The 24,469-nt window shown below is 41.4% G+C and overlaps 1 protein-coding gene across 1 annotated transcript in view; it reads left to right on the top strand.

The window, feature by feature from the left end:
* Positions 1-24,469, top strand: part of ANKFN1 (ankyrin repeat and fibronectin type III domain containing 1) — a 494,531-nt gene that overhangs the window by 77,446 nt on the left and 392,616 nt on the right. The window contains exon 3 of the mRNA XM_082707691.1: positions 8,440-8,696. Within this exon, the coding sequence (XP_082563817.1) occupies positions 8,440-8,696 (257 nt within the window). The remainder of the gene's footprint in view (positions 1-8,439; positions 8,697-24,469) is intronic.

Below are 24,469 nucleotides of genomic sequence, written 5' to 3'. Positions count from 1 at the left end.
TTCCCTGGGAGAAATTAAGAAATTATTTGCCGTAGAAAATCCAAAGGACATTTTTACTTTTTTTATATTTTTATTTTTTTTAAAGATGTTATTTATTTATTTGACAAGAGAGAGACAGGGAGAGAGAGAACACAAGCAGGGAGGGTGGGAGAGGGAGAAGCAGGCCTTCCGAGGAGCAGGGAGCCCAATGCGGGGCTCGATTCCAGGACCCTGGGATCATGACCTGAGCTGAAGGCAGACGCTTAACAACTGAGCCACCCAGGCACCCTCCAAGGGACATTTTTAGATGACACTTAGAGTTGCTCAAAAGTGAAGCTAACTTTATGAGCAGGGTGCCTGCCCTTTTCTCACCTCCAAAGAAGTGATTTTTCATCAGAAGAGAAATCTGTCACACCTTTGAGCTGCCAAGCCATAAATCTTCTTTCCACCAACTTGCTAATAGTTTTTTTTGCCACCTTTTGTGATAATCCAGAGTAATTGTTATGAAATATGGGGTTGTTCCGTGTCTCCAGCTGCGGCCCCTCTGTCCTCTGCAGGGCCTGGGGAGAGGCAGAGGCTCTGTGTTTGTCACTGGGTGTTCATTAGAAGCACAGCAGATGCTGTTACCATGAACGTTACATCTTAATGAAACCAGAGGCACCACATAGCAGCCCTGAAATCTGAGAGCCAGCAGCTCCTCCTGCCCAAAAGGCATCAGCAAGTGGCTTCTCCTTTGTTTTCTTGGGGAGACAGAGAGAAAATAGCCTCTTTTTAATCATGGGGATGAAAATGCTCTTTCATGCGTGCTTTTACTGATTCCACAGACAAGTATTAAGTGTCTGAAGTTGTCCAGTAGAGTGCTGAGATAAAAGTTTGATTCAAATGAATCATCAGACCTATGTATCTTATGGAAGTCATAATTACCAGGAATTAACTGAAAGGATATTTTCCCTGGGAAGAATATTGGGGGATATGGTCTGGGGACAGTTTAGTTAAGTGTCGCTTTAAGTATCTCCTGTTCCTTATGAAGAATGTGCTCAGATATGTGGCCATGGAATTTTGCCTTGCCCATCATGAGCTTCTGCCAAATCTTTAAGACCCCTGAGTAAGCCTTACCAAGCCTCTTAAACCCCCAATGTGGATTCTGAAACCTCAGTAAAATTCCCTGGTTGCAAAAACGGCCTTTGCAAGCCTTACCTTTATGATGTACATCTGGATTCAGGGTTCAGTGTCTTAGGATGCATCTGAGTGCCATCTTGCAACACTGACCATGCATTCTATAATGATAACTTAACAGCATAGATGCACAGTTGTGCTACAGCTCTACAATGATAGATAGTCTATGGACATGCAGTTGGTTATCTGCAAGGTCTAAGTGGGACCAGTTGTGGCAGGCCAGTGCAAAACTACAAAAAGTACCTATGATCGTGGTACACCATGCTAAGCATTGGGGATATAAAGCTGAAGACAAATCCCTGCCCTTAAGCTCGAATGGGAAACGGTTTGCAAAGTCAAGCAACTTTAAGAAGCAGCCTTTGGCAGATCTAGCCCTAGTCTTGACTCATGGATCTCCTGGCTAAACATCTCAGTTTTGACTGCTGGTCACCCACAAACTAAAAATTGGCAAGTTAAGATCTGATGGGATTTCTTTAACAATTGCTTGAGCAGTGATTTATGCATTATAGTTAAAGACTTACCTGTTTAATTCTAATTTTCATAGTTGAATATGGGAAGTCCCTTAAGTGACCCAAAACTTAGTGTAGGATTTCTGAATGCAGATGCCTGATTTAACCAACTGGAACTTACAAGCTCTCTATCCTGTCCTACACACTGTGCTGAGAGCTTTATATGGGTTATCTCATTTATTTTTAAAAAATATTTATTTGAGGGGTGCCTGGGTGGCTCAGTGGGTTAAAGCCTCTGCCTTTGGCTCAGGTCATGATCCTGGGGTCTTGGGATTGAGCCCCGCATGGGGTTCTCTGCTCAGCAGGGAGTCCACTTCCTCCTCTCTCTCTGCCTGCCTCTCTGCCTACTTGTGATCTCTCTCTGTCAAATAAATAAAATTTAAAAAAAAAATATTTGAGAGAGAGAGAGAGAACGAGTAGGGGGAGGGGTAGAGGGAGAGAGAGAATCTCAAGCAGACTCCTTGCTGAGTGTGGAGCCCAACTCAGGGCTCAGTCTCATGATCCTGAGATCACCACCTGAGCTGAAATCACAAGTCAGATGCTTAATTGACTGAGCCACAAGGTGCCCCTGCATTATCTCATTTAATTCACAAACCTCTGAAGTAAGGACTATTATTATCTCCCATTTTCAGATGAAGTGAGTTTTGAGTCAAGACTCAAGACCAGAATGTCTGGCACCTGTGTCTCACCCTGCTTCCCGGGATAATACATTTTCTCATTTAAGATTGATTCAGCCATATCACATCTTTACTTGATGGATGCTAACACATTCTGAATGGTTGTGTACACCTATACAAATTATTGAGCGGAACAGTGAAGGGTCAGGGGGGTGGGAGAGAACAGATGGCTGGACATAAGGACAGCATTAGCAAAGAGATGTAAAGATAACTTCCAGATCTTACCTTGCTCAATTCCTTTGCCTTCCTAGTCATACAGTGTTATAGAACAGACTTTGAGACCCAAATCTCATTTCGTATCCTTTATGATGAACAAATATAAGATCTTTTAAATTTTTGGAGACTAGCAGGAGAAATAACACAGAAAGTCATATTTTCACCCCAAAATCTCAATTAGTTAAATACAGTCCAGTTCTGGCAGCTTTCTCACTTTTTGGGGTGATGTTTCTCCATCTCGATCATCCATTTCATCCCTTTCTAACTTTCTCCTTCTGAAGAACTTCTTCTCATTCTTCAGGATTCTACTCAAGGATCGTTCCCTCCAAAAAGCCATTCTATATCCCAGACTTAAACAGGTGACCCTCTCCTGTTTCCCCCATCATTACACCATCATATTTTCTTTGTGCTTTGTTCTGTTCTTTATTAGGCTATGAACCCCTTTAATACAAAGACTGTGTTTTACTTCTCTTTGTATACTCAACATGTAAAAGAGTGGTAAATATATGATAAATACTTTTTAAATGAATAAAATAATACATTCTGACATAGACCAGGTAGATTTGGTCTGCTTATAATCAGAGTCTGCCTGTTTAAACGTAGTTATCTGTCACTTGGTTGAATTGTGGAATATGGCTAGCCTCCCAACTAGAAACAGAACTGGTATAAATGGTATAACATTCATATAAATGGTGTAACAGAAATTTCAGCATCAAATGGGAAAACAGATTAGCTAGTCCAAACCCTTCTTTATATAGATAAAAACTTAGAATCCAAGTGGACTAAAGAGCTTTCCCAAGGTCACCCAGATTTAAGGGACAGAACTGGGAATGGAATCTAAATTTCTGACTCCTAAACCAAAGATCTTTGCTGCTTCACCAGTGTTCTCCCACATTGGAGGGTCTCTTAGTATTCTGCCCCATGTGAACAGCATGTTTTTCCTGATACATAGATTCAACTAGGTATTGCATGGAGCACTGGGTGTGGTGCATAAACAAACAATGAATCTTGGGACTCTGAAAAAAATAAAAAATAAAACATAAAAAAAGAGATCCTCAAAGTAACAAATAAAAAGCTACAAAAGAAAAACAAATTTAATTTCCTACCTATTGTTGAAAACAACTCACGGAGTCCCTGGTCCTTTAAAGTGCTCAACTACCACTTCTGAAACATGTTTCAAGAATTCAATTATTCCAGGGCATCGTTTATTTTTTCTCAAATAATTTGGTGCACGAAAGAAATTTAAAAGGTGTCAGAGATTGTTTCTTATCTCTGAATGGATAGTCAAGGACATCTGCCATAAGGACAATTCTCATTTCAGCCAGAATGTTGATTTCAGTAAATCTATTCAAAGGAATAAAGTGGCTGTTCTTCCCTTTGGTAAAATACACTCGTAGCTCACAAAGTATTTTGTTGATAGAAATGTTAGCAGGCAATGACAGACATGCAGCCTAAAGCCACTGAAATGTAGCATAAACCCTACCAGTCACTAGAAATTAAAACACTGCTTTTGTATGCAGTACATCTAGAATGATTTATACAACATGTTGATAGAGACATTGCCTGGGCACTGGAAATAGCATGGGCTATGGAAGCAGACATATCTTTTAACTTGATCATGTACTAACTCTGTGCCCTTTGATAAGAGATTGAATCCTCTTAATTTCATCTATCAGTTTAAGAAATATTTAATGAACATTTACTTGGTGCAGGCTCTACTCTAAGCACTGTGAATAACAGTGACAAAAAGTTTTTTTTTTTTTTAAAGATTATTTATTTATTTATTTGACAGACAGAGGTCACAAGTAGGCAGAGAGGCAGGCAGAGAGAGAGAGAGGAAGGGAAGCAGGTTCCCTGCTGAGCAGAGAGCCCGATACAGGGCTCGATCCCAACACCCTGAGACCATGACCTGAGCTGAAGGCAGAGGCTTAACCCACTGAGCCACCCAGGTGCCCCAACAAAAAGTTTTTTAAAAGGTCTAACTCTCCTGAGGCTTACATTTCACAGGGGAAGACTTTGGGAGACAACACACACAAAAACAGGAAATATACAGTATGTTATTTGGTGATTAGTATTATGGAAAAAAAGTACAGGTAGGGGAAGGGGAATGCTGATAGGAGAGCAATTTAAATAGGGTGATCAGAGGTGTCATCAAGAAAGTGACACCGGAAAGAGGGTTGAAGGAAAAAAGAAATGAATCAGGTATTTGGGTGTAGAGTGTTGCAGGCACAGAAAACGGCAACTTCAAAAGTCCTGGGGTGGGTCTCATGGTGTTTGTAAATTGCAGGAACAGATATTTATGTCTAGGGCAAATGGGAGAGTAATAGGAGATGAGCTTAAAGAGATAGAAGAAGGGAGAGGCAGAGGGTCAGACCTTGTAGGCCAATAAAGACATGGCCTTTTTTCCTAAGTTAGAAGGGAGGCTTATGGAGAGTTTTGAGCAGGGGAATGGTATGATCTGGCTCAAAATTTTAAAAGGCTGTGCTGTGTTGACAATAGACTATAGGAGGAAAGGGGTAGAAGCATGCAGAATGGTTATAAGGCTATTAAAATGATCCATGCAAGAGATTATGGTGTCTTGGACCAGGTGAGCAGCCATAGACAAAGTGAGAGGTGGTCAAATTGTGCATATATTTAAAGCTAGTGTTGGGACACCTGGGTGGCTCAGTTGGCTAAGCGTCTGTCTTTGGCTCAGGCCATGACCCCAGGGTCCTGGGATAGAGTCCCACATTGGGCTCCTTAGTCAGCTGGGAGCCTGCTTCTCCCTTGGCTGCTCTGTCTGCCACTCCCCCTCCTTGTGCTCTTTCTGTCTTCCTCTCGGACAAAAATAAAATCTTAAAAAAAATAAATAAAGGTGATGTTACCAGGATTTGCTGACAGACTGTATGTCGGGTGTTACGGAAAGAGAAGTCAAGAATAGCTATAGGGTTTTTGACCTGAGCAGTTGGAAATATGGAGTTATCAACCAGCTTGAAGAAAACAAGAGGAGGAAAACGTTAGTTGAGAAAACCAGGTGTTTGGTTTTGGATATATCAGGTTTGAGATGCTTACTAAATATTTAAGAGGAGATAATTAGACCACTGTACCTTGTAGAGGAGAGGTCTAGACTGTAGATTTAAATATGCCTCTAGATGTTATTTAAAGCAATGAGAAGTAATATCACCCAGAGGACAGTCTCCAAGGGATGAGCCCTTAGGCACTTGATGTTAAGAAGTGGGTAATAAAAATAGTTAAGGCTCATGTAATACTTACTGAGTACCAGGCCATGTTCTGAATGTTTGATTTTCCTGACAGCCTTATAACATGGCTCCTGTTATTACCCTTATTTTATAGATTAGGAAACTGGGAGAAAGAGGTTAAGTAATTTGCCCAAGGTCATGTACCTGCTGTGTTATGTAGCCAGAATTCCAACCTGGGCTGTCTGGCTTCAGAGTCTGGGCTTCTAACTACCCCCTAACACTGTCTCTCCAATAACTAGAAGAGAGGTGCTACCAATAGGGATGACTGAGAAGGGACAACTGGTGAGATAGAAGGAAAACCTGGGCAGTGTGAGGCTCTGCAAGCCAACTGAAGAAGGCTTCAGGAAGGTAAGGATTGCTTACTTGTGTCGAGTGTTGCTGGCAGACCAAATGAAGGTGAGGACTGACATAGCAAGTTAGAGGCTGTCAGTACCTCTGACAGGAGCTGTTTAGAATGGCAGTTTAGAATGACAAGGGCAGGTAGAGTGGTAGCAGTAAAAGCCAGATTGGAGTGAGTTCAAGAGAGAAAGAGAGAAAGGGACAGTGAGTTTTGACCATTCTTGAGAGGATTTTTGTTGCACAGGGGAGCATGTAAGCGGGCAGTTGCTGGAGGGAGACATGGGATCAACTTGAAGGTATCTTTTACACACAGGATAACAAATACAGGTGTTGAGAACAATGTGGTATAGAAGGGAAAATTGTTGGTGAAGTAGAGCCAAGAACACGGGTCGCAGTGATGTTCTTGAGTAGGTAAGAGGTGACCTTTGGGGAAATAGTTCATCCACAGAAACGGGAGGGAAGCAGAGTCTATAGTAACAGATGCTGGTAGTTGGGCAAATATGGTGGTGGGACTTTATAACACTCCCTCATTAAGTACCTGTGCCTCAGTTTCCTTATCCACGAACTGGGGGTTTATATCTCAAGTTGCTGTGAGAATTGAATGAGACAACATGGTAAAATGTTAGTGTCATGCCCTGTATAATTTATGAGCTCAAATTACTTATTAGAAATTCCTTCATCTCCCTCTTTACTGATTATTTTTAATTTTTTTATTATCAATTACTAACATTCAATGAACATTTACAATGTGGTAGACACTGTGCCACATAATGGGCACACATTCCTTGGAGAATGTTCCTTCCATGTTTGTGGGTTCTTATTGAGGCTTTCTGAACTCTTACAAGGAGCCTATTTGGAATTTGGCTGACTATTTGGTTTTCCCTTTGTCCTCAGTTTTCCCTTTATGAGCAGCTCCACTGGTCCAGGTTTTTAACATTTGTTCATTCACCCCAATTCACCTGGAGGGCAGTGGCTTATGGATGGGACTCAGAAGCATATTTTCCATCTAACGTCCTTTGTGGGGTAGGATGGGACATGGTAGACTGGGTTAAGCCATTTGCCAATCCTGGGTCTAGTTTGTGTTGGCTCCACTGAAACTACCTCAACATGATAGAAATCCCCCAAATAATGGGCACTTGTTCAAGATTTCTTCTTCTGTTTTAGAGATAATGAGAAATGGGAGATGGGTCAATAATGACCAGCTCCTGAACATCAATGTTCTCAATTGAGAAAAATGAAGTTAGGTAGAGTACCTCAGAGGTCTACCTGGCATAATATTTTGGATTTTTTGTGATCACGTGGACTCTTTTACTCTGTGAAATGAGTATAGATTTTCCTACTGAAGATTCCCTTACCAAAATCTGTCAGTCATGAGAAATACAGCCTTCCTAAACAAAGATCTTCTGTGAAAGTGGATTTACATTCTGTTCTTACAAGTCTGTTTCTAAGGGAAAGCAGTTGCAATCAGTTTCACCTTCTCCTTGTTGAGCAATTTTGATAAACCAGTGGCTCTCTTTTCCATATCTGAGAAATGGCCATCCCAGCATTTTTTACATGCTTAAGAGCTAAAAATCTGTGCTTATCCAGATATGTGTAAAGTATCATTATTTGTTTCCTCTAAGGAAGCGATTAATTACATAGACCACTGGAATGATCCTGATGTTTTATGATACAACCACAAGGTTCTTCATTAAGAGATGAAGAGTCCCCACAGTAAGCAAATGCTACTGCAGGGATAAGGGATCTTTAATTTCTCTTATGGGGTGCCTACTGTGAGACATGCATTGAATATGATAGTTTGTATACACCGTTGCATTTACCTCCTGCAGCACTTCTGAGGATAAGTTTTATTATCTGTAATGTGCAGATTAAGAGAGAGACTAAGAGAAAATAAGGACTTTGCCCAAATTTACACAGCTACTAAGTTCTGGAGCTCACATTTGAAGTCTACCTAGGTGTATATATACCTTGTTCTGTCTGAAAGCCTTTAACTTGTCACCACCAAATGGTATTACCCCCTTTATTGACGTTGGATGTGTCCGAGGGTGGCAGAAGCCTTCTGTGACACGATGCTTTATGATGCCCATATGGCTTCACCTGGAGTCATTCTGGAAGCTGTAAGTTCATAAATAATGTCTCTTCAACTTGGTCAGGCTCACAGTGCCAGGAGAAGACAGATGAGCTGCGCCTGTGCATGGTATCATTGCAAGCTAATGTGTTACTTCTGTAGTCTTGGGTTGCCATCCCCTGGAGTGTTTTGATGTGATCAGTTGTCAGTTTCAGATCTGTTGTTTCTCTCACCAGAAGCCCAGCCGGTGGAAGATGACAGCCCCAAAGCCTTGCCTGTGTTAGGGGAGCTATCGAACTCGGATAATGACATAAACGAGACGGTGTTCATCTGGGGAATCTCAGACAAAGCAGCCCAGAGGAAAACCATCTCTGTCGATGAAGGTTTGTTTCACTTGCAACAGAAAAAGCAGCAGCAGCAGCAGCAGCCGCCGCCGCGACTGGAGCCCGTGCACAGGCTGGGGAGAGGTAGACGGAGGCTGAAGCTGCCACATGTGAGTAGAATCTTGTGATTTCTCTAAAGCTGGAAAAGGAATGCTGGGGAGGGGGCTTGGCTGTGAGGTGGGCGTGCGTGTGTGGGTTGGAGCTTTTCGTGCGGCTGGGGGTGGGAGGGATGGTTTACACAATTAACTAGTGCATTGGGGATCTGCCCTCCTCTTTCAAAGGAGGTGCAAGACTGTGCCCACACGCACTTGCATTTTCTCTGCTGATCATAATATGTGTAAGCAGCAGGTGGGAAATTTTTCTTTTTTTTTTTTTCTTTTCTTTTCTTCTTTCTCTCCTTCATTTTTGAGAGTGGGCTGCATGGCAGAAAGACACCTGAGCGTGAGAGAGCTTTCCTGAGTAGAAGGACTCTTTCCGAGGGTTTCTTTTCCCAAGTTTCTTTTGCAGATGTGTAGCTCGCACGGAGATTCTTTGCCACAGGGCTGCTCGTCTGCAGGGGTGTTTACAATCCAGCTAGCCACAAAGGGCCGAGGGTGACTTTTGTGCCTCTGGTTCTCAGCTCAAGTTGTCTGTAGTAAACAGCACCAAATCCAACACAGTTTAACCTCTCTGTTCTCACCGTTGAAAGAGCTCAGTGGGCACATCCTGGGCATGGAAAAGCCTGAGCTGTATTTCATGCATTTGCTCAGCTCAGGACGACATAAGTAGGTCTCTCAGGGTTGACAGAATTGATGCCTTTTTGAACTTGGAGAAAGTTTTTTGTTAATGTTGTTGTTTTTAATCAAACTGTGGAATTTACTGTGAACATGGGGTAGGTTGAAGCTGCAAAGGGGCAGGAGAGAATGCTTTTGTTGAGCCACCAGTGCAGCCTAGCAGCAGGTTTTCTTAGCATAAGGAGCTGGTTAACATCTCTGGGTTATTGTTACTGATGCTAAATAATGAGCTGAGCTAAAGTACACCCAGTCATCTACTTGCTTGGATTCTGGTTTTCTGAAGACATGGTTGCTTTTTTGTTGTTTTCCTGCCCTTGCTTCCTTCCTTCTCTCTTTTTAGAAGCTTTGATGTGGCCGATCATGTCAGGCTGACTGTTTACCTGCATGAGCATTTGCAGTAAAGATGCCACAAGTTGATCTTCTCCAGGAGAAGAGGAAAAAGGAGAAAAGGAGGGGGTCAAGGAAGGATACTTCCCTTGTCCTAAGAGCAGCCTTTGAGCAGCTGTACGTAATGAAGATGGAAGAGTCAGAGACACTTCCCCCTGGGACTTGGCTGGGAGGAGAGAAGCCAACTCGTGCATGGGTGCAGAACTGAATGCTGTTATGCTGGAGGGTCAGGGCCCCGCTCCAAGTCGTTATGCAGTGTGCATGACATGGGAACCAGGGGATTGACTTCACAGGGAATCCTCTCACCAAGGGAGTGCTTTCGAAGTTTTTTCATACCACAGCACTCCAGGGTCAACAGATGAGTCCGTTCAAAGTTGGGGATGAGCGGCTAGCCCAGTGGAAAGGGTGCAATATTTGCAGCATCACATTGTCTGGGCTCCATCCATTGCACGTGGGGGGTCTTGCCATACAGGTTGAAAGAATCTAACGTAAGCAGCCCAAGGAAAGCCAAAGAAATGAGGCAAGATTTGATAAATCAAAAATGATTTATTTTTGCCATTACTGGTAGGGATGCATTATGGACCCATTGTCAACTGCCTTTTTTTTTTAAATTTTTTTCAAAGACTTTCTCCTAATATTGCCGGTTTAGTATCTTTGTTCTTCTCTGTGCTCTCTTCCAGCCTTTGTCCAAGCACGTCTTTTTGACACATTATAACCACAGTCTAGATATGTTTATTTGTTCTTTCTTTTCCCAGTATTGTTCCATAAGCGTTTTCCCAACTTCCAGCCAATTTTCACATAGATGGTTAATGATGGCTGGATTAAATGGATTAATTCCTTAAGTGGACATGCCATAATCTGTTTAGCAATTGTTGGCTATTTAAATTATTTCTACTTTTCCCATGATTGTTATGCCACTATGAATATTTCTGTGCATAAAGGAGTTTTATTTCTCTTCCTCTATAAAAACATTGGGGGGGATGAATTCTCAATATTGCTAATAATGAGGTAAAAAAATGAACATTTTTATGACTTTTCATGCCTATTACTACACCTGTTCTCTGTAACATATTTTCATTGTCCAAAACCATCAGTAATGTAGTCTGGATAAATGTAGATTTATTTAGAGACTTATGCACATTACATTCTTGTTCTCTCTCTCTCTCCCTCAGTTAGTAGCTATAAAAAAGGTATTGGTCACTTTTATAAAGCTGACTTGGAGTCCATTTAAGCCAGGCAGTATCATCCTCCCCAGAACAAGGCTGTTACTCCTCAGGTTCCCTCGCTTTGTCAAGAATTCCCAATAGGAATCCAAGTCCAGCAGGCTCCCCTTTCCCTCCCTGTAAGGAGTAAAGAAGGGAGGGGCAGAAGCTCTCCGTCCTGTACCAGACCATCTGAGAAAGATGAGCAGGGATCACAGGACGGGAAGCCAGCCTAGAGTTATTTCCAAGCCCTGGAGTATAATCCTGGCAGGCTCCTTGGCCCTGCTGTCTTCCTCCTTGACAGAGCCATCATATAGGTATACTCACTTCCTGGGCAGGATTTGAGGCTGAGGCCTGACAGAGTAGAAGGGAGTGGGATCCTACGGAAGGTGAGGACTAGCTAAGCTTATTGGGGACAAAGGGAACATACTGTAGAGTCTCACTGCCATGTGTCCTCCCAAATGCATGGGTTTTAATCATGCCAGTCAGACAGAGCTGAATGCCAACACTTAGCAAATAAGAACTGTAGAATACTTCTTTTTCAGTTCCTACCTCCTGTAAAGACAGTTTTATCAACAATTTATTACTTCTTTTATTTCCTCTTCTCTTGTACCTTGTCAATTTGGAGATTAATCTGTATTCTTCTCACCTCCAGTGTAGCTCACCATACATTGCTTCAGTGCTAATCTCTTGTTCATTCTATAATTATTTGTGCAAAGGCCAAGAGTACCCAGTGGGAGCCACACAGAAACTCGTCGTGCATTTGCCCACCTTAACCTACACGGATGGGAACTGACTTGTGTCTTGGGAACAAGATTTTCTTACAACCCATGAGTTAATTTGAGAAATGTACGTTTTTGGAGGGTGTTACTGACTCAGTCTGCAAGGGTTCAATGGAAGGAGCACTGCTTCACACAACTGGTGGGCGTCTGGTGTATCTGAATTCCAGTGGAAGTGTTGAGGCAATATTCTGAGGCAGAATGGAGGTCTTGCTGCTTCAGATGATGGACAAACCAAGAGAAATGGTGTACTCATAATCTACCAGTGAAAGGAAAGCTTTTGTCCACTAAGGAGGACAATAGGCTTTTAAATTATAGTACAAGAAAGACATTAGGAAGCACTTTCCATATGCTAACACTCTGCACTTCCCACAGGACACTCCTCAATCTTTATTTCTATTATTGGTTAAGGGCCAGCTTCCTGCAAGTTCATACTCTGAGGGGTGAGTATGGTGTCTGCTTTATTCCCTGCAGCCTCTCCTGTTGTTCACCCAGTGGCAGCAGCTTCGGCCTCTCTGAGGCTTGCTGTGTGCCAGGACATGTGTAAAGTGCTGCATCTACAGTACCGCCCACAGTACTCACGGTAGTCCTATGCAGTGTTTCCTAGTATTATTCCCATTGTGCAGATTTAAAAATTGACAGACAAGGAGGTTATGCTGGAGGGTAGATGGGGCCTTGTGTGTGGGGATCCTGGAGGGGAGGAGGAGACGCTAAGGGGGAAAATGAATTTCTCTCCACTTGAAAATGCCAGCACCACAGTTTGAACCGAAGCCACCCAGCCCGAAAGTCTCTGTTCTTCTTCACTGCACCATCACCTTGTTTAACATTGGCTGAGGGACTGATTGAAGGTTTGAAAAAATGTCAAACACCGTTTATGTCTAAGATATACTAGTGGTGAAAATAATGACGATGGTGATGGTGATCTTATAATAGTAGTGACTAACACTGTTTGCTATGTACCAGCTACCTTTCCCGGAAGCCTTGTACGTGCATTGATGTAATTCTCACAATACCCTTATAAGATTCCATCATTCTTACCTCTCTTTCACCAATGAAAAAATTCAAGCTTTGAGATGGTATGCAGATTGTCCAAGGTCACGGAGCTAGTGACTCTCATTCTGGTATTTACTAATTGCTCCTCACAGATGTACAAACTTAGCTCTCTGATCAAGGGCCAGAACAATTGCAGCAAATGGTTTGCCTGGGACAGTGGAGGTGAGCTCAGTGCTTTTTCGGATCTCTTTTGACTTGGGGGTGCTGGGATAACTTATAGATCACCTTCTATGATGCTGCACAAAAAACTTAGGTCTCAGGCCTTGCTGGGTACTACCTCAGGAAAAAAAGTCATTACTGAGCAAGTCACTGATGTTCAGAGCTCTAGACTTGCGCTGTCCCAATGTGGTAGCAGTTAGCTGCATATGACTATTGAATGTTTGAAATGTGGCAAGTTCAAATTGAGTTCCATAAGTGTAAATAAAAAAATACACCATACCTCAACAGCTCAGTATGAAAAAATACATATTTTCTTACTAAATGTATATAGATTACAGATTGAAATGATAATATTGTGGCTATAATGGTTTAAATAATATATATATATATATATATATATATATATATATATACGTATACACACACACACACACACACAGAGAGAGAGAGAGAGAGAGAGAAAGAGTGTACACATGAGTGGGTATGGGGGGTAGAGGGAGAGAATCTTAAGCAGGCTCTACATCCAGCATGGAGCCCAACTCAGGGCTTGATCTTAAGACCCTGGGATCATGACCTGAGCTAAAATCTAGAGTTGGACGCTTAACTGACTGAGCTATCCAGGTGCCCCTAAATAAAATATGTACTAAAAATTAATTTTACCATTTCTTTTTAATGGTTTCAAAATTGTGGTAAAATATGTATTAAGTATAAAGTTTGTCATCAACCATTGTTTTTAAAGATTTTATTTAGTTTATTTGAGAGAGAGAAAGTGAGAAACAGAGCACAAGCAGAGAGAGAGGGAGAAGCAGGATCCCTGGTGAGCAGAGGACCCAACATGGGGCTTGATCCCAGGATTCTGGGATCATGACCTGAGCCAAAGGCAGATGCTTAACTGACTGAGCCACCCAGGCACCCCATGTCATGAAACATTTTAAGTATACACTTCCATAGTGTTAAGTATATTCTCATTGTTCTTCAATCTAGCTCTGGAATTCTTTTTATCTTGCAAAACTGATCATCTGTACCCATTCAGCAACTCCCATTTTTTCCTTCCTCCAACCCCTGGCTACCACCTTTTTTACTTTTTGTCTCTATGATTCTCACTACTCTAAATACCTCATAATGGCCTTAACATTCGTCCATATTGTAGTATGTGTCAGAATTTCTTTCCTTTTTAAAGCTGGGTAATATTCCATTAGGTAGATATGCAACATTTTGTTCATCCATTCATCCATCAGTGGACCCTTGACTAACTTCCACCTCTTTTTACTTTTTTAGAATGTGACTTCTACAACATTTAAAAGTGCATATGTGGTTTACCTTGTTTGTATTGTATTTCTATTAGACCTCACTGCTCTGAACTTCTCTCTCTTCCTTTCTGCTTCCGCCTTCCTACCCCCCACACACAAAGCCTCTGCTAGCCTTTACCAGAAGTTACTTTGGCCTTTCTCTTCTCCCCTCCCTAAGACTGAACCAAGAATCTTAGCCCTGATCAATCACTCCTTTCTATAAGGATCAGTGAGAAATTGTCACGTTAAGCAAAGTTTTCTATAATTGAATGAAACTATGACATTCCTCAAGAGGAATATTCCTGTATGCACCTGCAAAACCTCACTGGTTCTTCAGAAGATAGTTCAAAGGTCATGCTCACTGGGAATTACCTCTTAACCCCAGCCTTGAACAGGGGAAACAGGTGGCACATCGCAGTGAGTGGTTGCAGAGAGGTGCATGATGGGACTCACTCTTTACAGTGGTGCAGGCAATGTTAAGGGAAACCAAGATGGAATGGGGAAACAGACCAAGGCTAGCAGCTGCTGGAAGCAGGAAGGAGGAAACAGTTACCAGAACACGGCCAGGTCATAAGAGCAACCTATAGACAGAAACTGTGGCCTCTCCTAGAACAGTGCAGTCCTGACAGTGTGTACTGTGAATGGAAGGTAGCTCTCTCTCCCCTATCCTCTCATGTCTTTCCATTGACTGAACCCATCTGGAAGCCAGAAGGCACCAGTGCCCAGATGATGCAGTTCATAGAGATCACCTCAAGAGCACAGAACAGGTGGGAAAAAGTGGAAGGTAGATCTGGAAGGGCATATGGATCTAGTTCAGATCTAGTCTGAACCCCTACCTCATCTCCAGAAAACACCCCTTTCTAAGATTCCTAAGCAGTTATACCATTTATACTAGAAGATTATGCATATTCTATTGTACTCATATTTTTCAGTCAAATGTCTTTTAACAAATTACACATGGAGACAGTGAGTTCTTTGAAGGTCATACTTATTCCCCTTAATCATACATATATTTCTAATACCTAGCAAGCTACGTGGTGGTGAGTAGGTACCAAATAAATGTGGATCCAATGAATGTGTTCCTCTATCACACTTTTTTTTCTAAAGCCCCCTTTGGAATCTGGATGACCTATATTGATTCTAGATTGGGAATTTCTCAATGAGTTGAATATATAGAATTAAGATCCTCTTTCTTTGAACCCCAGCTGGCGAGCTAAAATGGTTCAAGTAAATGATTCCCAGTGTTTTGTTTTGCTGGAATTGGTGGCACATTAAGTCATGAAGAATTGAAGAACTTGAACCTAAAGGGTAGGAATCAGCACTAAGCTAGACCAACCATGAAGATAAGTGTTTATGTAGGTGCCCAGGAGAAACTAAGCAGCTGCCTGAATTAAAATCAGATAACACTCAAACACAGAGAATATCACATGCCTTTTCTTCATGGCCTCCTTAATTGGATTTTTCATACAAATCTGTATGGTTTGCAGAGAAAGACTGGAAGATTGAATGCTTTGAGCCAAAAGCAAGCAGGATGAGTATCAGGGACACCATGAGAAATACCATGCAGGGCAGTGGAAAGCGCAAGGCTTTCTCCACTGTATGGAGACTGAAAGTCACCTAGGAAGGATGCATTCAAGGCCGAGATTTACATAGCCATGGTTGTTCCAGGAACAAAGATTTACTAAGCTAACTGGCCCCCTAACCCAACCAGTGAGTCAGAACACATGTCAGAACACATCTCTGAAAAAAACAAACAAACAAACAAACAAACAAAAAAAAACAAAACATATCTCTGAACTCTGACCTTGCATCTTGGGTTTGCTCATTCTTTGTGTGCTTTTTTAGCCTGGAGTTTGGTGGTTATATTAGTTTCCCAGAGGTGCCATAACAAATGCTCACAGACCAGGTGGATTAAAACAACAGAAATTCATTCTCTTATAGTGTCTGAAGCCAGAATCCTGAAGCGAAGGTGTTGGCAGGGCTGTCCTCCCTCTTGAAGGCTCTAGGGGAAAACCTTTCCTTACTGCTTTCAGCTCCTGGTGGCTCTAACCTTTCATTGGTTTGGGGCTTACAATTCCAGTGATTCCAGTGTCTGTCTCCATATTCACCTGGCTATTTTCCCTGTGGGTCTCCTCTGTGTGTGTTTCAAAGCACCCTCTCTTTTCTCTTATAAAGACACCAGTTACTGGATTGATCTCATTTGGTAATCCTTAATTATTATCTGCAAAGACCTTGTTTCCAAGTAAGGTCACATCCATAAGTACCGTGATTTAGAAATGGATATGACTTTTTAAGGGGCCAATATTCAATTACTAGAGAAATTATGCTAGTTGTTAGCCAGCCTCCTCTTGAAAGCCAAACCTTTCCCTTGCGTCTACATACTCTCCTTCTTCTGAATCTAGAATCTTGCCTCATCCATTTTTCCACTTTCTCTCTTTTATCTTTAACTTTTGCAGCTTGGTCCTTCCCTTTAGCCTACAAATATGTTTAGTTCCTTCCTAATCACAAACAAACTATCTCCTCTGTGATTCTACCTTCAAAACTGAAACCTCTCTATGGTATGGTAAAATTTTTTGATACAAGTATATACATTTACAAAAATGAAACCTCTTTAACAACACTGTGCCTCACAACTCAATCCCCACCCACCCTTCCAAGAAAGGACCCCTACTCCGCTCATGTTTCAGTTTCTGTGCTAACTTTTGCTTTCATTACAAAAGCTGCCTTTCTGAAGTGACAGGAGTTTCGGGTTGTCTAGTGTCATAAAATCTGGTTCCCTTTGGCCCTTCTGATTCTTTCTGCAACATCTCATTTATTTGACCATCTCTTCCTGCTTGAATTTTGTTATCTCAAGGTGTTAAGTTAGAGTTTGCAGAGAAAATGTTTCCTCAACTATGTCCTACCCAGCTGCTAATGGATTATTGCCTAAACTTAACATTTGTTTTATTCCTTTCCCTCCATGCCACATGGGTTGACTTTTATTTTATTTTTTTAAAGACACTATTTATTTATTTATTTGAGAGAGAGAGAGAGAGGGAGAGAAGCAGACTTCCCGCTGAGCAGGGAGCCCAACGTGGGCTCCATCCCAGAACCCTGAGATCATGACCTGAGCTGAAGGAAGATGCTTAACTAACTGAGCCACCCAGGTGCCCCATGGGTTGACTTTTCTTTGAAAATCTACTTAAAGCAGAAGTAACATCTTTAGCCATCTATCAAATAATCAAAAGAGAGTTTTCTATTTTTAAACAAAAGGATACTTATTACATCAAAAGTACTATCCCCATCCCTGATCTAGCATTGAGTCTGTTCGATAGTTTTGAGCCATCTACTTTTACTTGGTCATCACCTGGCCTCAAGAAGACAATAAGGACACAGCCCAGTGCTCCGGCTTCATAAGAAATAGAGTTAGACTCTGACCACAGTGACTCCTACCACCTTCTCTCTCTGGCAGGGCTTTATGGCTTCTGCAGAATAAGGGACCTGCAATTCCTAGTGGCCCCTAGCTGCTCACTAGTTGGGCAATCTGTGTGTGTACTGCTGTGGCCCCTTCAGGGGTTGGCAGGAGAAGAGGGATTTGTGAATTCAGCCTTCATTTGGACTCTGCACAGCAACAAAGTATGTGATTGGCTGCTCTCACTTACAATCCTAGTTTTAGTTGTTTTCTTAGAAAAGCATCTATTTCATCAAGATTTTGAAGGCTGTTAGAATAAACGTGCTATGCAGTATTCTACTGTAAAATTTCAACTCCCTACATATTGGCAGTTAATGCCTCCTCTTACTCCTAATCATTTTGTTTTTGTTTTTGAGAAAACAAGCCAGGGAGGGGCAGAGGGAGAGGGGAAGAGAGAGAATCTCAAGCAGGCTCTACATCCAGTACAGAGCCCAACACAGGACTTAGCCTCACAACCCCGTGAAAATGACTTGAGCTGAAATCAAGAGTTGGATGCTCAACTGACTGAGCCACCCAGGCACACCTCTTGATTTTTTTAAATTCTTTCAACAGGCCAGCTTTAGGTTTTACTAATTTGTTTTACTTACATTTTATTGATTCATTTTTATTAAACTTTTATTAATATATAATATATACACAAAAGGCAAAACGTATTTTCATTTCAACAGATCTTTACAAAGTGAATGTACTCTTGTAATCAACATTGCATCAAGAAATAAAATGGTGCCATGAGTGTCCCTGCCCCGCTGATGAGCCCTCCAGTCAACTACCAACTAAGGGTAGCATCATCCTCCTCTAATAAAGTAATTTTGTCTGTTTTCTACTTCCTATACAGTGTACTTATACAGAATGTGTGCATTTTTATTGTGTCTGCTATTACTCATTAGGGAAGGCTTCTCATCTGTAACCCACTTTGAGTGATAAAAGCATTGGAGACAATGAATAGAAGCCTCTGCAGAGGGTCTGGCTGTAGCAGATGTGTGTAAATAGCAGTTATTATCATGAAATGATGGCTTTATCTGCAGATGGATAAAGTAGGGGTGAATAGGGGAAGTGAAGAATGCATCTAGTGGAAAAAGCCCAGCTAATTTATCCTGACAGATTCCCAAACATGTCCTGGCCAGGACCAAGATGGTAAGACCTATATTGGAGAGCAGAAATTTAGTACCTCCTTTCCAACTTGCCTGATGAAATGGTAAGTGCCAGGTTTTATTATTTTCCTAATATTTTATTATAAAATTTTTCAAATACATTGAAATACTGAATTTTGAAGTAAACACCCATGGACCCACCACCTGGATTCTACAATTAATATTTTGTTCTTTGTGCTTTGTCACATATTTATGTCTGTCCATTCACCAATTCATGTTTATTTTTATGCATTTCAGAGGAAGTCACAAGCTTTAGTAGTAGGTTTTTTTAATTGAGGTGAAATTCATGTAACATAAAATTAACATTTATAAAATGCATAATTCTGTGGCATTTTATACATCCATAATGTTGTACAGCCACACCTATCTAGTTCCAAAACATTTCTACATCAGCCTACCCCAGAATAAAGCCCCTTACCAGTTAAGCACTTAGTCACTGTTCCTTCTTTCTTTCAGTTGCTAGTGATGAGCAGTCTTCTCTCTGTGTCTATGGATTTACCTATTCCGGATATTCCATGTAAATGGAATCATTCAGCATGTGACCTTTTGTGTCTGGCTTCATTCACCTTTCTGCTATTGTGTATCTGGACATTTGTGTATAAGGATTTGTTTCAGTATTTGTTGTCAGTTTGAGGGTATCTATCCAGGAATGGAATTGCTGGGTTCCGTGGTCATTCTTTGTTTAACTTTTTGTGGAACCATCAAGCTGTCTTACTGACTTTTAAACCTCAGGAATATCTTGCTCAAAATGGGCATTAGATTGAGCCTTATGTTCCTTGATTAGTCTACTTTCTGGATAAATATGTAGGGATTTCAGTACACTTGAGAGGAGGCACTGGTTGCACAGGTTACAATTTCCTCTCATTTCCTATAGGGTGTGTCCACTTACCTGGCACTGGAGGGGCTGGGTGGATAATCTGTCAAGACATAGACTCCTCAGTTAATGGTTACTGTTATGTCATCAGTGAGTCTCCATTCTAGAAAACTGCCACATAGAGTAATTGAGCCTCAGATGACCAGACCAACTCCAGACTCCCTCATGATTTCCGAGGTTTTCCTAGGAGTTAAATACAACAGATTTGGGCTGGAGAGAGAGGAATTTGACAAAGAGATGCTTGGGAGTGGCAACCTCTGGAACAGATGCTGACAGCTGGTGTGAGATTTCAGACGGCTGCCACTGCTCTGTTAGCCTGAGAAAACAGGAGAAATTCCAACTATTGCATGATATCATCTGTGCCTTAGTAACATTTGTCTTGAAACTACAGATTTAATTGCTGTTCCTTTGGCTCCTATTTCCTCTTTCCCCAAGAAAAAGGGAATCTTTGAAATTCCCATGAAAGCACATTCAATTGCTACTTCTGTTCCAACTTCAAGACAGAATCATCCCTAATAATGAAAACAAATCTGATACTGGCAAAGTCAACCCTAGTGTTGCTTTTGGAGTCAGGAAGGGGAAGCAACAAAATGTCAGAGTAGCCCAGAGACTACAACAGATTAACAAAGTCTATTTATAAACTTGCCAGTAATCCATCGAATTGGGATAGCTCATGATTATGTGCAGATCCCATTAACAACCATTTGGTCAGGTAACCAGAGTGGGTTCTTTTTTTTTTTTTTAATTAATTTTTTATTTTTTATACACATATATTTTTATCCCCAGGGGTACAGGTCGTGATTTACCAGAGTGGGTTCTAATGGATTTTGATTTGTGGATGAAGAGCTCTAGATCAGAAAGGATATGCAGCTTATTCATGGCCATAGAGCTAGCAGGAATGGAGCCAGATCTCAAACTCAGTACTATTTCGAGTGTATAAGAAACATAATGTTTATCCAAGGTGTTGGGGAAATAAAACTCTGGAGTCATGTAGAACCTAGAATCACGCCGTTTGAATGTTACTACCAACCACATAACCACAAGCGAGTCATTTAGTTAATCCTCCCAACCCCCAGCTTCATTTTCTTCATTTTCCTTGTCTGTGCAATGGATCTGATGATAGTTATAAGATTAATGGGAAGATAAAATGAAATAACATATGTGTAATACTTTACATACTAGCAATTACAGGTGCTCAGAAAATTGTAGCTTCCTTGACCACACTAGATCATGCTAGCAGATTTTAGAAAATCTGTCCCACTACTTTTTCAACCCTTGCTCTTTTTCTCCAAAGTGTCCTAGACTGTACATGCTCTGTCCCCTAAATAATGCTTTTCAAATGAGAAGATATTATCCTTGACATAAGAATGATGAGGGTTCTTTGAGATGAAGGGGCACTTCGCAGTCAGAGGGTAGGAAGAATCAATGTTCATTACTTAATTGGGATAAACATTCATTTATATGTACAGCTGTCAGGAAGCAAACTGATCAAAGGCCCATTAGTCACAAGGCTGGCTTTCACCACCACCACTTATCTAGGGTGGTGAATGTAACATGAAAGGGAAGGGCAAGCTAGTACATTGCGGCCTGGTACATCGTGCATTAGTGGTTATTAGGGTCCTAGTTCTGCAAGCTTTCTCTAACAGAGTTTAACCCAGATGCTGAAGGTGAACCAAGTGTTAATGGCAGGTATGGGCAAGTGATGATTTTGCATGCCCTTGTCATGCAAAAGTGGCCAAAATTGAGATCAAGACCGAGAGACAGAAATGTCAAATTTCTTAGAAAATATGAGTTCCCAACAACAGAAACAAACCTTATAGGGCAGGAAAAAACTGATGATCCTGTGACTGTTTCAGAATTTAGAACTTGCCAGACTTTGAAAAGGTCATTAAGTCTGGGCCTTTGTACAGTTGTGTTCTGATGATACTTGCTCTTTAATATGGAATTCTTATTTTTGACAATTGTAATATTAATGATAATATTTATATCATTATGTTCTACAGCCAGACAGTGTGAGCCACAAATGAATAAGCATTCACTCAACACCCACGGGGCACCAGGTGCTGCTGCTACAATGGGGATAGATACTGTAGAAGTGCATGGAGAGATGTAATGATTTAATTTATATTTCACATTTTGTAAGAAATTTGCATTATACAAGCACTCAGCACATTTACATAATCTGCTAGTTGAATGAACAGACAATGCATTGTGGAATTGCCTTTAGTATGTGGTGAGGATATAATTGCAGTGATTGTTCTAATTGCCCTCATTGCTGAGTACCAACTATGACAGGGGATACCACGTGGGGACAGTGGAGGGCACTGGTTAAGAGCACCAACTGTGAAGCCACATTGCTGTTTTCAAATCCAGACCGGTACTTGTTAGCTGTGTATCCTTCAAAAGCATTCGATTTCTTTGTGGTTCAGTTTCTTCATCTGTAGAGTGAGGTGGTAACAATGGTACCTGCTTTATAATTATAGAGACTTAATGAACTAACATTTATAACGTGATTGGAACAGTACTTGGTGCAATGTCACAATAACAGTAATGCTAACATATCTGTATGTTCATGGGGATGCGTGCGCGGGCGTGCGCGCGCGCACACGCACATACACACACACACACACACACAAAATCTACTGGGCATTGTATTCACTTTACACACGAGGAATCTGAGTCCCAAAGGCACAGGAGCAGGATAAACTTGAAACTCAGATTGGTCTTACTCCAAGTAAATTCTCCTTCCACAAAGCCAGCTGTATCCTGGTAGTGAACATAGAATGCTAACCCTGGAGGACCTATATTGTAGTAATAAGGCAGAGCCTTCCCGTGCATTTTAGTTATAGAGAATGTTACAGAAAAGCACGTTTCTATAATATTGATGCCATCCCATCCTTCCTGTAGCTGGAGAGAGTTACCATTTCCAAAAGAACAGCTTCTGCCTAAATCTGCAAGGACTCTGACAAAGAGATTCCATATTTAATGTACTTCTTTAGTTACCGCTCTAAAGAGAGAAATTGAACCTCAGAGATTGTTCTGAAAGATCAGTCTCTCCAGGTGTCATTCTACAGTCATCATGGAAGTAACATGGCTTTGAGGGTCTGTGGACTATGGTAGATCCTCAGAGCCAGGCTAGACTGGAAAAGATGAGAGTTTTAAATTTGCATCACCAAAGCCAGGACAGTCAACATGGTGAGGAGAAATAGTCAAAGAGGGAACCAGCAATCAAGCTAAGAAGCAGTATAAAGTACCCATTCAGAAGAGCGAGGGAGTAGAACGGAAGGTAGGTCAAACTGAGCTGGAAAAAATGGGCTCAGAGAGCGAAGCATGGGGCGGGGTGAGGTGGCAGCTCCAGACAGGCTGAGCTTACTGCTGAGAAGAGGCATGTCCAGTTGCCTTTGGTGCCTGGAGGTTTGCTTGTTTAAAAGGGGCTAGGCAAGGCTGCAGACAGGCAAGGTCCCCTTGGTTTATACAAGGAATTTCTAGCGTTTGAGTCCAGTGAGAGTTAATCCAATGGAGAATTTTCTCTTTAGTCTTATAACAATGGGGATCTCTTGGGAAATATTTGAGTCAGTGCCACATATTGAAGTTCTATCCCTGCTCAGTTAAACTAGATAGGTAGTTTGGTAGGCGAAAGCACGGAGACAGGAAGAAACTAAAATCCTGTTGAGTAAACATCATCAGGTAACATTTCTCTTCAGTCTGTCACCAACTTATGATTATAATACTAAGAATTTCATTAGTCCCAAATGAGAGATTTGATTTTGGGATATCTCTAGGATTGTGATATTGCAGTCATGAAGACAAAAATATCTTTGCTAAGATTTTGCATTCTTACGGTATCTCTTTCTTCTCAACATTAAAGTAAAACATTAGTCTAACACTGGTAGGAAGTAATAAGACAAGGAGTTTCATCCACCCAGATCAAATTATGTCAGTATATTTGTTATTTGACAGAATATAGGGTAGTTCATATTGGAAAGAGGTTAAACTCTACTTCTGAAACTATTAATACACTGTGTTAATTAATTTACTTTAAATAAACAAAACAAAAATAAAGAAGGAATAGCAAGGGCACCTGGGTGGCTCAATGGGTTAGAGCCTCTGCCTTCGGCTCAGGTCATGATCGCAGGGTCCAGGGGGAGTGGGTCTCTGCAGGGTCCAGTAGGGAGCCTGCTTCCTCCTCTCTCTGTCTGCCTGCCTCTCTGCCTGCCTGTGATCTCTGTCTGTCATATAAATAAATAAAATCTTTAAAGAAAAGAACAACAAAAAAGCACTTTTGAGAAGTATAACAGAATCCGGAATCTCTACAACACAATGGCTAGAGAAGAGGTATAAATTGATAAGGAGATCATCATTTAAGTTATCTATCAAGGTTGCCAGTGAGTCAGGCAGAAAAGGACAGAAAACAATTTTTTTTTAAGATTTTATTATTTATTTGAGAGAGAGAGAGAGACCACAATCAGGTGGAGGGGCAGAAGGAGAGGGAGAAACAGAATCCCCGCTGAACAGAGAGATAGATGCAGGGCTCGATCCCAGGACCTTGTGATCATGATCTGAGCCAAAGGCTTGATGAAGTCCCAATAACTCATTTTTGCCTTTGTTTCCCTTGCCTTTGGAGACCTGTCTATCAAGAAGTTGCTGTGGCCAAGGTCAAAGAGGTTGCTGCCTGTGTTCTTCTCTAGGGTTTTGATGGACTCCTATCTCACCTTGAGGTCTTTTCTTTTGTGTGTGGTGTAAGGAAGTGGTCCAGTTTCATTCT

The sequence above is a fragment of the Mustela nivalis genome (assembly GCF_964662115.1).
Source record: "Mustela nivalis genome assembly, chromosome: 17".
NCBI lineage: Eukaryota > Metazoa > Chordata > Mammalia > Carnivora > Mustelidae > Mustela > Mustela nivalis.
Note: the sequence above shows the minus strand (reverse complement) of the source record. Positions and strands in the feature narration are given on the sequence as shown.